Source organism: Saccoglossus kowalevskii, chromosome 1 (genome assembly GCF_978046115.1).
Source record: "Saccoglossus kowalevskii chromosome 1, keSacKowa6.1, whole genome shotgun sequence".
In the NCBI taxonomy this organism is placed as follows: Eukaryota; Metazoa; Hemichordata; class Enteropneusta; family Harrimaniidae; genus Saccoglossus; species Saccoglossus kowalevskii.
In genome coordinates this window covers 21047224-21062542 of record NC_140641.1, presented here as the reverse complement: position 1 = coordinate 21062542, position 15319 = coordinate 21047224, and the positions used below count along the sequence as shown (strand labels likewise).

The 15319-nt window shown below is 32.5% G+C and overlaps 1 protein-coding gene across 1 annotated transcript; it reads right to left on the bottom strand.

Annotated features, from left to right (window-relative positions):
- Positions 1-2824: 2824 nt before the first annotated feature.
- LOC100368387 (uncharacterized) lies at positions 2825-13664 on the bottom strand. Its single transcript, XM_085504852.1, has 8 exons — positions 13476-13664; positions 8533-8675; positions 8134-8290; positions 7288-7461; positions 7071-7168; positions 6498-6676; positions 4466-4605; positions 2825-3080 (listed from the first exon to the last, which is right to left on the bottom strand). Exons 1-8 carry the CDS (start codon positions 13569-13571, stop codon positions 2979-2981), a joined length of 1089 nt encoding a protein of 362 aa, XP_085360978.1. The 5' UTR covers positions 13572-13664; the 3' UTR covers positions 2825-2978.
- Positions 13665-15319: the final 1655 nt, after the last annotated feature.

Genomic DNA, 15319 nt, shown 5'->3' with positions numbered 1-15319 from the left:
TCCAATGACTCAGCACTTTATATAAGTTATGTGGTCGATGATTTTCACATATATACACGTAAAATTATGTTTTACTAAGTCTAAGGCATGTTCATAAGTAATTACAATAAACCCACGTTTTAAATACATTATTAATATAATATATGCAAATTTTAAATTAGGAAATTAGGAATGAATGATTTAAATAATGTAATAACTCAGTTCTACTGTGTCATTCGTTGTCATTTAGGCCAGATGTATTTAATTATTCATTATATCATTAAATAATATACACAGGTTCGTGGGCCCTACAAATATGTGTTGCTTATGTTAAGACAATTTGTTTATTTAAAAAAAAAGGTTTGTTTCAATTTCTCATGAAGTCACATAGAATTTCACTTAATTTATTTTCGCTGAAATGTTTTCAGGCACCTAATTTTTACTGTGCTGTGTCAAGTCTCAAAATTGAGTATAGGGGAAATGTCATTTTCGCTGCAGTTTATTTTAGCGGACAAATGTTCTCAGTTAAAGTGATGTATTCCACAGTACTAGAAGTGGCGTTACAGGGCCAAGAGGTATATTTGGGTATCAAAATGAGAAATGTTAGTTTACATTAGCCGTTACATATACAAATACGATTAATTAATGAAAAAAACTAAGATATTTAAATGCAACGTTTTATTTGCAAATAGAAAAATAAAAATATTTTATAGTAATGATTAACACCGACAGTTTGCAAAAAGTGTTTGTAACTGACAAAATATTAAATAAATATTTAAAATACGACTTTAAACTGAAAATTCAAGTCAGTTACTGCATACAGTATAGTATTAAATGCGTTTTTTGAAAGAGGAAATGATAATTTTTTTATAAAAATTGGAAGACAATACCACTTAAAGGGATTAACAAGTCTATGAGGTTAAACTTATAAAGGTATTACAGCACAATGTAATGGTAATGGCAAGTGATAAGACCTCACTAAATAAAGCCAGAGAAGAATTTCATATTAATCCTGAGTGAAAGGAAGATAGTTAAAAAATGAAAAAAAAAATTGTCATATATAGTAATGTTAAAGAAATGATAATATTTTGATTTTGATACCGTATTTCCTCTATTAGCAGCGCTTGTGCTTACGTAATTTGACAAAAGTGTTTGTATAAACTACAATATTACCTTGTTCAAAATACAATATTATCTTACAACAGATATAAATAATATTTAGGGTTTATACGTGCTTCTACTGGAGGTACAAATTCCTGATCATCACAGCCAAATATTTGTAAATTGTAAAGATGTGAGAATTACGATCCGGGACTACAATAGGCTCCTACTAACACAGTGATTAAATGTCAATCGTTTGCTAGAACATTCGCAAATAGGACATTACTACAACATTAAAAATATGCAGTTTTATGGTGTAGCTTTACAGACGCTTGTGATTATGAAAGTGAAATGGAACTATACCAGCTTGACGGACGATCTGTCTACGTTGACAGAATCTTTCGACAAAATGAACGAACGTGCGTTTACAGTTTAACTAATACACCGAGTGTTATGGTCTACAATTATAGAATCTTGAAATGAAATTACCTCGTGTTTACAAGTTAGAGAATATACCAGTTATTAAATATAACCATTGTATGTAAACAATCTTGCCATCGCACGATATCCCAGTACGACGGTTATATTCTCTTCTCATCATCCACGGGAAATGTGAATAATTCGTTCAGCAACCAGGAAATAACATTTTCAATTTCCCAGCAGAAGTTTAAATATAAAATAAAGATTGGACAGATTATAATTCATTAAATTAGGAGAGCATTTCATTATTCCCCTAACAATATAATACTGCAGTAATGCTGGGCTTTCCAGGAGAAAGCTACATATTGTACGTTTAGTACAAAACCTCTCTATGACACAGTTCACCTCCTCAGCTAAAAATGAAATCGGTGAATACTTTATCCCTTTTTGAGAAAATAAATCACTGCCTTCACCATTGCATTCAAACGAATCACGTGGTGCGCTGTTATATTCTCCTTCAGCACCCACCGAAAAAAGTAGGCCTACATTACACTTCCTTGAGTCAAACCCGAGATTCAACCATTAGGAGCGATTCAGAGAAAAAAACATTGCATAGCATACAAATTCAACATTTGCAAACCAGTATACTAAAACAGAAATGCTCAGTGATGCAAAAGAAGGCTAGATATTACTTTTCAGTATAAACATCTTTTTTGACACAATCCCTCACATATTCCACTCCCAATTATTCCTGTGTAAAATGGTATAGCGTCAATCCACGTACATATTCCGAGTGAAATCACGTGATGGGCTGTTACAATTGGCTGTTACAATTGGCTGTTACACGCTCTTCTACCGGTCTCCCAGTAGGAGTGCAACCCGCATGACTCTGCCATTATAAAATAAGGGGTGTTTTGATAAAAAACAAATAACTCTAGAGTACATACAATACACTGAATTCCAGAACAAATCTCGCATGAGTGACAGCAGCAGAATACCACATCAATATTAGACAAAACATATTTCGGCCTTAACCCTCTCTATTGCAATTCTAGAAATTACTCGCATATGTACAAACATTTTATACTTCGGTATCACCCACCCCTTTTTGTCCGTTGGCTCCTAAATTAGGGCTCATTTCCAGAAATATGAAAGAATATAAGAAAACAAATGCAGACGATTTGGGCGAGGAAATATAGTGGTGAAAAGGTTAATTCAGTGAGTGACAGCGACATTGGTAAATGATCTTAAATTATTTGCACATCCACTTAAAAAAAAATTTCAACCAGAATACAATAATCTTCAAACATAATAAACTGTAATATTTTTAATAAAAATTATAGATTTAATAAATTATCATTTATCAATACTTTATAAAATAACAATATGGCACAATACAATTGGCAGTTATAATAAAATTGTTCATTATAATACAATGTTTCACTGCTGATTAATATGTAGTATGAAATGGTGACTTATTATTTGCATATGTATTTCCTGTGTCTGTTCATGTTGAGCCTTGCAGTCATCTTGTATGGATAAAACAATTCCATTTGACTGGCAGCATCTAGCTCATTCATCTACAGAAATAACGATTAAGAACATGATATGTTAAGTATTGAACACACTTGTAGAGTCTATGTATGTTAAAATCATATTCCATGAAATACTTTATGTTAACTGGTAATATATGGTATATCAATTGTACATTCTCATGATCATAGGACATGCATGTATGTTAATTGGTAAATCATACATACTCCATATATGGTAATAAATTATATCAATTGTACATTCTCATGATCATAGCACATGCATGTATGTTAATTGGTAAATCATACACACTCCATATATGGTATATCAATTGTACATTCTCATGATCATAGCACATGCATGTATGTTAATTGGTAAATCATACACACTCCATATATGGTATATCAATTGTACATTCTCATGATCATAGGACATGCATGTATGTTAATTGGTAAATCATACACACTCCATATATGGTATATCAATTGTACATTCTCATGATCATAGCACATGCATGTATGTTAATTGGTAAATCATACACACTCCATATATGGTATATCAATTGTACATTCTCATGATCATAGCACATGCATGTATGTTAATTGGTAAATCATACACACTCCATATATGGTATATCAATTGTACATTCTCATGATCATAGCACATGCATGTATGTTAATTGGTAAATCATACACACTCCATATATGGTATATCAATTGTACATTCTCATGATCATAGGACATGCATGTATGTTAATTGGTAAATCATACACACTCCATATATGGTATATCAATTGTACATTCTCATGATCATAGCACATGCATGTATGTTAATTGGTAAATCATACACACTCCATATATGCTATATCAATTGTACATTCTCATGATCATAGGACATGCATGTATGTTAATTGGTAAATCATACACACTCCATATATGGTATATCAATTGTACATTCACATGATCATAGAACATGCATGTATGTTAATTGGTAAATCATACACACTCCATATATGGTATATCAATTGTACATTCTCATGATCATAGGACATGCATGTATGTTAATTGGTAAATCATACACACTCCATATATGGTAATATAAATTGTACATTCTCATGATCATAGCACATTCATGTGTTAACTGGTAAATCATACACACTCCATATATGGTAATATCAATTGTACATTCTCATTTGATCATAGAATATACATGTATGTTATCTCATTAGAAATTGGTCTAATTGGATAAGATGACTACAACATGTGATGCCTACAACCCTAGACCAATGACAAATCATTTGTATTTTGTCAAATAAATGTGCAAATTGCAATGACTAATGACAAAGTATTCAAATAAATTATACTATATATCGGAAAGTCGACATGTTGAGAAATGAAAAACATGTCATTTGTCTTTGATGTTTTGTTGTTACCTGACTATCATTTAGTTCCCATCCTGACGAAGCACCCATATTTTCATTTAGTTGTTGTAAAGTCTTTGCTCCAATAACTACAGATGGCACAGTATCTTTCTGGAGTAACCATCTCAGGGAAACTTGTGCCATAGTCTTTCCTACAACAGCAAGAAAGTAAAAATATGACTATGGGAGATGTAACAAGACAAATTAAGATTTCACTGAACTAAGACAAATAGTATTCAGTATTTCAGTGGACTTATGGTTAATTTGACACTATTGTACTTTTATTCATATCACACCATTGTTCATATTAAATTATTGCCCACGTTACTGTATTACCCCTGTCTATATATCACCACTATCAGAGTTAGAGGTTTTATGACGTAATAGGATAATGTAAACCTGTATTCGCAAGTAAATTCATTTCAACAACAAATAAATAACTATTTATGATTTAATTCTGATGGTGTGGTGATTATTATTCATATAAATATATTACTCATTACAGTAATCATTATGTTACACTATTTCCAATGTTATTGTATTGTACATTTTACACTATTGTTTATAGTACACTATTACTCATATTGCAATATGTGACATTATTACACATTTCACACTCTTAATCTTGATACACTCATATTACACTTTATTTTGAAAATTACAGTATTACTCATGTTACAATAGTACTATATCTAACTATTAAGCATATTATACATACTCATGTTTCACTATTTCTCACATTGCAGTATTGACCATGTTACACTATTACTTCTACCTTTCATAAATGTAAAGTTACGTTACACATATATATATATATTGCACATTTCATGGTTCTCAAACGATGTTTCGGTGACATAATTACTGCTGCAGTGCTGTCTCTGTGAGGATTTGCAAGACGTTATAATATTAATGTTTCCTGCATTACAGTTCACTTATGAAATATCAGATTTATACTTTGAGTATTCGATTTCGTTATATCACAGTATACACTACAAACATACTGATTCACATGCTTATCATATCATACTACCACACATGTCACACTCATGTTACTCATTACATTATTGCTCATAATACACTTACTCATATTACTGATATATATTACACATAACTCATATCCAAGTATCGCACATATTACACTATTACTCATATTACACTTCTACATATTACTGATATCTATTACACTATTACTCATATTACACTTCCACATATTACTGATATCTATTACACTATTACTCATATTACACTTCTACATATTACTGATATCTATTACACTATTACTCATATTACACTTCTACATATTACTGATATCTATTACACTATTACTCATATTACACTTCTACATATTACTGATATCTATTACACTATTACTCATATTACACTTCTACATATTACTGATATCTATTACACTATTTCTCATATTACACTTCTACATATTACTGATATCTATTACACTATTTCTCATATTACACTTCTACATATTACTGATATCTATTACACTATTACTCATATTACACTTCTACATATTACTGATATCTATTACACTATTACTCATATTACACTTCTACATATTACTGATATCTATTACACTATTTCTCATATTACACTTCTACATATTACTGATATCTATTACACTATTACTTATATTACACTTCTACATATTACTGATATCTATTACACTATTACTCATATTACACTTCTACATATTACTGATATCTATTACACTATTACTCATATTACACTTCTACATATTACTGATATATATTACACTATTACTCATATTACACTTCTACATATTACTGATATCTATTACACTATTACTCATATTACACTTCTACATATTACTTATATCTATTACATTATTTCTCATATTACACTTCTACATATTACTGATATCTATTACACTATTACTCATATTACACTATTACTCGGTGCATTATTGCTCATATTATATAATTACTTATATTATACTATTACTTACATTACACTATTACTCATGTTGCACTATTACGTATTAATATATTGCATTACTGGCGTATCTTACCCTGTTCTTTAGCTATTCTATCAACTTTATCTAAGATGTCATTGACCTGTGGATCATCGGCAAAACAAGAGTAACTTGGGTGGCTTTCATACTCCCGTCTACGATCAGCTTCAACAAATGACATCCTACTGCCTCGTGGGGGTGGAACGCCATGACGTGCCTTCCCTGTCAACCAACCACTAAAATAATGTGTAAGAAAAAAACGTAATTTGATGAATTATTTGGAGCTGCAGAGAATAAATATTTTACAGAACTTGACTATATTACACACTTCAACACGTTATCACAAATCAATTTTATAGTATTTTAATATTTGGTTTTCCATAGAATGCTGTGAAACTGCCACAAAAGCTTCATCCTTAATTAGTTAAGTATTATGTACAGAGAATATTATCAAGTCATGAAATATGCTGATTAGCTAATTAATATACATAGAAATGTATTATAAAGTGTTGTATTTATGTTGATGGAGATTTGATGTCACATTCCAATGATTAATAAAACTCGAGTATAGCATGTTACAATAAAATTACTGTAATGTTTACAGTTCTTAGACAAAAAGTCTATTCTTACCCCTTGAGTGGACTCCATGGTAGGATGCCAATACCTTCATTCTTACAGACATCTACCAATTCATATTCCAATCCACGCACCAGTAAACTGTACTGAGCCTTAAAGAAGTGAATAAACAGGATATATAAAAGTAAAAGCATTTCTAACTTCAAATCGACAGTGCAAGGTGTGGAGTTGACAAAAACAATCATGTCATTTATTTTCGCTCTGGTCTCACCTGTAAACTAACGACTTTCTGAAGACCCATGTATTTGCAAACATCAGCTGTTTTCTGTAACTGCCATCCGGTAAAGTTGCTGACGCCGACATATCGTACTTTGCCACTTCTCACCAAATCATCCATCGTACGCAGCGATTCTTCAATAGGTGTAGCAGCATCCCAAATATGCATCTGAACAGTACCAAAATGGAGAAACGAATACATCTTTGCTATATTAAAATCGAACGACTGAGTTTTGATAGTATGTAAATGAGTGAGAGAAAATTGTTCATAGCATAAAGCTCATTTTGTTCTGTGGTGGTCTATCGATGGAAAAATAAGATATTTACTATATTCTAATTGAAGAATTACTGCGCACATTTAGAATAAAATTGCATTGATTGTCCTCCATCCACGATCTACATCGAAGAAAAATGTGTCATTGCGGGAGAAAACTTGTATGATCAATTCAGTAAAAGAATAAAATGTTTGTGTCACAAATGAATGAACATGAGAGTAAAATGAAAATATTTTGATAAATAATTAATAAAAATTATGTAAAGGTCAAATAATGCTAGGGCCTCGTGGTACGATGGTGCAATTCTAGAATAGAGCAGAAAACAATGATAAAATGATATAACATAATGATAAAAGGTAAAAAGATTGAATAAAATGCTCACATGATGAGCATGGAGATATGTGGCACTGATCCCATCCCATATAAAACACCTTATGTACAACGTTGTCACAAAAGGTCACGAGTATTTATAATCAGACATTCGCATGCTGGTTGACACAAATGCATGCTCCCCAGACCGATCATAACAACCTCGTGGCAATTCAAATCATTACAACAACACCTACCTGATATAAATCTATATAATCTGTCTGTAACCTCTTTAAACTTTCTTCCACAGTCCATAGTATATGTTTCCTACTTAGACCTATGCCATTAGGGTCATCAAAGTTCATCGCCATTCTTGCTTTAGTTGCGATAACTAAACTCTCTCTGTTCTGTCTTCTACGAATAATGATGAAATAAGATAAAAGTTAATATTAAGAGGCGTTGAACTGTTGAAACAGTAAATACTTGCATGTTTTAACTTAGCGATCAAGCAAAAATCACAAAATTACTGTTGCCCCATCGTAGTTTGATGGCCCAGTCGACTACGACTAACTTCCGAATTCCAATTTTTTCAAATTATATGTAATATATGGAAGAATGGAATATTTTCTAATAATCATTTCAATATCTATACAAACTTCTTTAGCCAGGATCCTACAATTTTTTCGGAAAGTCCCAACTGGTAATTGTTAGCTGTATCGATATAATTTCCACCCTTTTCAACAAAACGATCCATCAATTGATGCGATAGTTCTTCATTGGCTTGACCGGGACGACCACGCTGTAATAAAAACATAAAAGTGCATATAGACGATTGAATTACTCCTGCTACACCAGTACCAAATATTGTATTGCTTAGACGCAACAAAGAAATGACGACATACGACAGTGTAATTTTACTGAATAAATTAGTGCTAAATTAGTACTTCAATAGTTCAGCAGTTGTTTTATCATATTTGCTGGGTACTGTTAGAACATGACAAACTTGGCCATGGCTCTCAATGAAAACACGAATAGCACTTTATAGTATTAATGTTAACACAAAAATTAAACTGCAGAATCCGTGTTTTTGTGTTTTATTAAAAGCGCACATAACCAAAAATTGCATTTATTGTATGCTTACGTGAGCACAACTAACAGAGCGAAAAAAATACATAAACTAGAGTCACATTTTACTAAATGCATATGCAAATGAGTGATACAACCTACATATTGTGTTTAGTTGAATATAATTAATCTGTCTACATTAATTAGCAATAGAAAATTAAAATTACTTTCAGCATAGTTAATATATTTTACATTTTTTTTCAAATGCATTCAAACCTGGTACAAGTACTGGTGTAGTTTTATGATTTTTAGAAAATAAATCCACGCATTTTAGCATGTTCACTCAAAAGAATGTGTATATGTATGCATATTTATTAGCTAATTTGCATACTAATCAATCATTTCCGTTATGTTTTGTTTGTGTAGATAAATAATTATAGTTCATAATAGTCTGTAGTTTAATTAGCTAATATGCATACCAATTACAATTGTTATTTGTTTTTTTATCTATTGTACAAAGTTTTTCACAAAAAAGTGGTTCATAATATCAATAATATCGATTAGGTTTTAAGTGTGTTATGCTAGTTTTGAATAAGCAGCACAATTCATTTAATTCATTCAATGCTGCTCAATTTGTAACTGTGATTGATTATCGCTTCTTTGGAAATGTACGTTATGGGACAAATCGTCTTATTTTCAATCAGTTAATATTTTTGTTCTGTCAATGTCAATGCAAGTTAACATCAATGATATCTTTTTTTTTCATTTTGTGTCATTCACATTATAGTTTTAAAATGAGGTACTATATCTGTGCGTATTTCAATAGTGTTTACAATTTCTGTAATATTTTAATGACAAAAAATAATTTGGACTGTGTTTCAATGGGAACATGATGTTTTCCATATTTACATAATAATAACAAGATATTTGGTATGTCCTATTGATGAATAAATAAAGTATTTATGTAGATTACAGTAAATTGGGACATTTAACATAACACATGTTGAAATGTTTAGAATAAGTCAATGAAACACATTATGAATAATTAGATGTATGACTACCTTGCTGCCTATCATAAAAAGGGCAATAATTTTGTTTCATTTGTTTATTTATTAAAAACCCTGTGCATTTCAATGAACTTAAAAAATTGCCGATTACATAATTGAAATTGACCGAGCGAAGATGGTAACCTTAGTTTTGAGAGCGGTTGTATCATGTTATGGTCAACAAATAAACAACAACTCAAAACATAGTTGAACTCTGGTGACCTTGCCCTTTGTTATATAATATAATTCCCTTTAACATAGTTTTTTTCAATATAAATATACATTGTCATAATTAATTTTGAATACAAAAAAGTTTTGGGGTTGAACTAACAGTGGGGAATCAGTCTACCGAATGTCCTTTAAAGATGTAAATATCTTACAAAAACATTGGTGCCTTATTTGTTTAATTATTTTAAGGGACATAATTTCCAGCTTTATTCAAAGTAATTCAGATATTTTAGTATAAAAACCAATGCCTCATTGCAAAAAAAAGTGCTGCATTTAGACGTGAATAGATTCATAAAACATGCAAGATAACAGAAAATCTTAGCTGGCTTTTGTCCAAGTATTTTGTACAGGTGTCTGTCAAAAATTAATGATTCACTGAGACAAATATAAACTGCCTCATTGTGTGACTACTGTATTATATGAAAAGTAAAAAAAAAAAAACACCCTTTATGAATAGCTATCATGTTGCAAGCTCTGCTTTAAATAGTTAGTTGGTGTCCAGTGGAGGGAGAAGTCAACAGTACTGTTGCCTCCTGAGAACCTACATCTTCAAACACTGCAATCTTTGTTTGAAGTGAGTTTTTAAACTAGTATTATAAAAACTCTATCATTCTGTTCTAATAGCTGAAACATATTCCTGTGAGTTTTCATTTGTCGAATGAACTGTTTGTCAAATACAGAATACATATATTTTAGAACAATTTTCTTTTTAAAATGTGGATGAAATGTTTTGCTTTTTATGTATTTTTTATGTATTGTTTTTGATTTGATAACTTTGAACTAAACAGATTTTCTATTAGCTTCAGATCTTGATCAAAGTTTGGCACCCAGTTCATAGGAGTGCTTATATTGATTTTCTGACATCTTGTTTTCTGTAAAGATTTATTGGTAGGTTTGCAAATGTTTATCAGACTGTGCAATCTCTCCATGAGTTGGTTTTGAAACCCAGTAAGGGATTCTGAGATACATTACCAAGGATATTATTACAAGATAAATCATTTGCTTCATTGAACACATACAACAATGCATATTTCCACTGAGATCAGTGACCTTTGATGTGTATCACCAGTGATCAGTCAAGTAGAAACAGTCGAAATATTTTATCAGTTTTTCTCAATTTTTGCATGATATTTTCATACAGGACATCTGTTGTTCAAACTCAGGGAAGACTTTATACTGATGAACAAGGTGACCAAGTTTGATGAAGTTTGGAATAGAATTAGTAAAGTTATCATGCACACAATAACAATTATTAACGACGACGACAACGACAACGACGACGACAACGCCGGACAAAATCTTTCCCTTAATATACCTTTCCCTTCCATCTTTGATGGTACGGGCAAGGTAAAAACTTAGTGTTGAATGTAATATACCATTTAATTGCGTCATACATACATTTGCGAGTTTTTAGTGTATTTTATGTCAATATCTCCACAAGACCCTATAACGCAATAAAAGGTCAAAGGGGACACACACGGCATAATATGTTTATCAAAAAAATTTGTAAAATTCGGATAATTTTTAGACCCATGCCTATTTGACAATCAATCATTGTGGAACCCATTTCAAATCTCTTAAATTTGTGGATCACATTTAAGACTAGCTGGCTGAAAAAAAAACACATCCCAAAGTACAGGGGTACCAATGAAAGTGTAGCGTTTTAATGAAAATCACAGCTTTGACACCGTGCAGCATAGCTTGGTCAGGAAAAGCTTAGCTGCAGGAATGAAATCCGCTAGTTTTGACATCGAGAACTCAAGCTCTGAACATATTTTGATGTTGAGGGCGTACACAACATGGCTGCCTCCAAAAGCAGTGTTAGCGACGGTAAGTGTTTTACTCGTTTTCTAAACAAAATCACCAAGTTATGCTGTGTAATATGCCGCAATCAGTGAAGTTCAGGTTCAATTTCATTTCTAGAAAGTTTCAGCCACCATTTTACGAAACTTGCAGAGAAATCTCAATTCCAATTTTCGAAGCGAACAGGCTAGCAGAACGTCCTATTCTTATACATGTACTTGGATTTTATGACAGTGTAAAGACGTGGTGGCTAGTGTTGACAATGTCTGTTTTTGAGAGTTTGTAAAAGCTCACGAAGATTTAAAAGTTAGCATCATATGAGATGAATATTTAGCTTCTCTTCCTTTCATTTATGCGCTAGCCACCACGTCTTTACACTCATAAAATCCAAGTACATGTATAAGAATAGGACGTCCTGCTAGCCCGTTCGCTTCGAAAATTGGAATTGAGATTTCTCTGCAAGTTTCATAAAATGATGGCTGAAACTTTCTAGAAATGAAATTGAACCTGAACTTCACCGATTGCGGCATATTACACAGCATAACTTGGTGATTTTGTTTAGAAAGCGAGTAAAATACTTACCGTCGCTAACACTGCTTTTGGAGGCAGCCATGTTGTGTACGCCCTCAACATCAAAATATGTTCAAAGCTTGAGTTCTCGATGTCAAAACTAGCGGATTTCATTCCTGCAGCTAAGCTTTTCCTGACCAAGCTATGCTGCACGGTGTCAAAGCTGTGATTTTCATTAAAACGCTACACTTTCATTGGTACCCCTGAAGTAGGGACCCGGTCCCCTTTACTTCCCTTCTCCATGAGTGTTTAGTTTTAGTCAGAGTGCATAATATCTTAGCGAATAAATGTCATCAGGTTATGCATTGATAAGCATGTCAAGCAGAGATTGATTAATTGGTGTGGCACACTGAACAGTGCATGGTGTTACAGCCACGAGTTCGTACTGTGAAAATATTTGTTTTAACCACAGATTGAATATGTATTTCATTATATATTTTATAGGGCTTTATTAAATGACATCCCTGACCCCTTACCCCAACCAGGCAATATGTATAGGCAGACGTGTGAGGTATTATTGGTGAAACAATCGCATGTTACTATGGAATGAATTAGTAGCGCTTGTTTGGCGCAAGGTTGGTGAGCAGATCTCGCCCCCTCCCACATGCAAAATTTCGTGCAGACGCCGGGGTGGGGATTTTGTTTAAATGTTACAACACAAATTTCAAAGTTCAACCTGGGCAGGTCTATATTTTCGAATTACATGTATTGCTCTGCTAGTGTATATGTTTTTGAAAGTGAGGTTGAAAATTACCGATATCAGTAATTTTAATACTAATCTAGTTCTAACAACAACATAAAGTACGCATGGTCCATGGGTGGTATTGCATTATTTACGGGCAAATCGTTAGCGATGTGGATCATATGAACAAAGGGTCGTCACTTACCTCGCTTTCGCCGAATGTAAGAGTACCCAGGCATATGTTGGATACTTTCAATCCAGAGTTACCCAGGTAATTATAACGCATACTGCATTCAGTCATCGTCAACGGGAGATTCGAACAATTGTAACCTATCGTTGTAATAGCAGCATGCGATTCTCAAGGTCATACAGGTCAATCCTGGCGTACGTTGGTGTAAGTATAATCTATTCTATTCCGTCTGGTCTGAGATTGATAAGCACAGAGGCAGGCTGGCATATTAAATCAATTACACTCGAATCTATTAATTAAAATAAGATGTGTGTTTGTTATATGGTCTGTGCTTTGATTCTCGAGTCTTATGTATCTCCGAACCACGGAACTACATATATCAGTCGTCCGTCGCCGACCATCACGTCAGTCTGATTCCGCTCACAGATTGAACGGCATGTGCAGAAACAATGCGGCGATCCTCATGAGTGAATGAACTGATGTTTTCATTGTATTTGCATTTATTGTCGCTATTTTCTACAGCAATCAGATGAATGCTGTTGAGTTCATATTACATTGCTACTGTAGCATTGGAAGACGCTCTGAACCGGAAGTATACTTTCGAAGCGTTGTTATGTATCAATCATTCTAATATGGATTAGTTTAAAATATGGCGATTGGCGTGTACAATATTTGAACAGAACATTTTCTGTATTCATCCAAAAACACGTTGCTACCATATTTATAGAAATACAAGTAAAATGTGATTTTAAATTTTGCCAATTTGAGATTTCATTGAAATGCTCATTAAAATTGATAGTAAGGGGACCACTACAATTGACACAAGTTTCTTGTTTATTTCGCGGTAATCCGACTTATTATAAGCCTATCGTCATTTACACACTCACATTATATTTTATAAAAGAAAAGAAAAAAGTATGAGCGTCAGTTTCGGGAACTACAAAGTTAAATCAAAAACATAGTTTACCTTTGTTGCCATGTAATATATAACGACACTGGAATGTATTTTTGTTTCAAAAAGATTCCTCATGCACATCTCACTGCAAATATACGACTTCATTCAGCTAAATAGTTCGCCAATATATCAAATGTTCAGCCCTCCAATAATCTAATGATAATGCTATGATTACATTCTTTCACAAAATTTGAGCCATTCACAAATCATATGTTTTCATGGTTCGAAGTCATATTATGTCTTTTTTCATCCACAAATCAATTGCTGATCTTTGGTGCATAATATTACGGTTCCTCTTACCTACTATTACCAAAGTCGAGGGCTAAGAATATTGTGCTGCTGCCTCACTATAGGCTCTACACGTGTATACAACATCATCTTCAGCATCTAGAATTTATTTAAAGTCAATGTATAATTGTAATGGCAGACATCTTGTCCGATTATAACAGAATCCTTAAACCTGTCAATGTTTAAGCGTATAACGATAGCCATGCTCATTCGGTAAATTCATATGTAAGTATTATTCGGTGATGGCCGAATAATAGTCTGGGCTTGGCTTTCCATTAGTTGCACAACAAAGACTCACACTGTGACCAACTCTACGTATTTTGTCTCAAAAAATAATTGTATCAGACGCTTTCTGTAATACCACAAGAAGACGAGGCGTAAAATTGAATTCCGTAAGAGTACAACTGATATTGGGTAAATTAAAGTGTGTTTGTTGTATACTTTATCTCTGCTTACGTTAAAACATGAACATATTATTTATACAAACCAACATAATATAATTCCTTGTATTCCTGGTATTCAGTTTTTTGATTGTGCAATAGTGAAAGTTGAGAACATGGATGATCTTCTTGATCATGTCATGAAAGAGATGTTTAAAGTAACGACTAATAAAGGC

Excerpts from the sequence above, each read along its gene's own strand:
- LOC100368387 (XM_085504852.1), bottom strand. The coding sequence starts at position 13,571 with ATGACTGAATGCAGTATGCGTTATAATTACCTGGGTAACTCTGGATTG. Across the intron at positions 7,169-7,287 it reads AGAAAGTCGTTAGTTTACAG|GCTCAGTACAGTTTACTGGT; the intron begins GTGAGACCAGAG and ends CACTTCTTTAAG. Across the intron at positions 4,606-6,497 it reads TAGAATAGCTAAAGAACAGG|GAAAGACTATGGCACAAGTT; the intron begins GTAAGATACGCC and ends TTGCTGTTGTAG.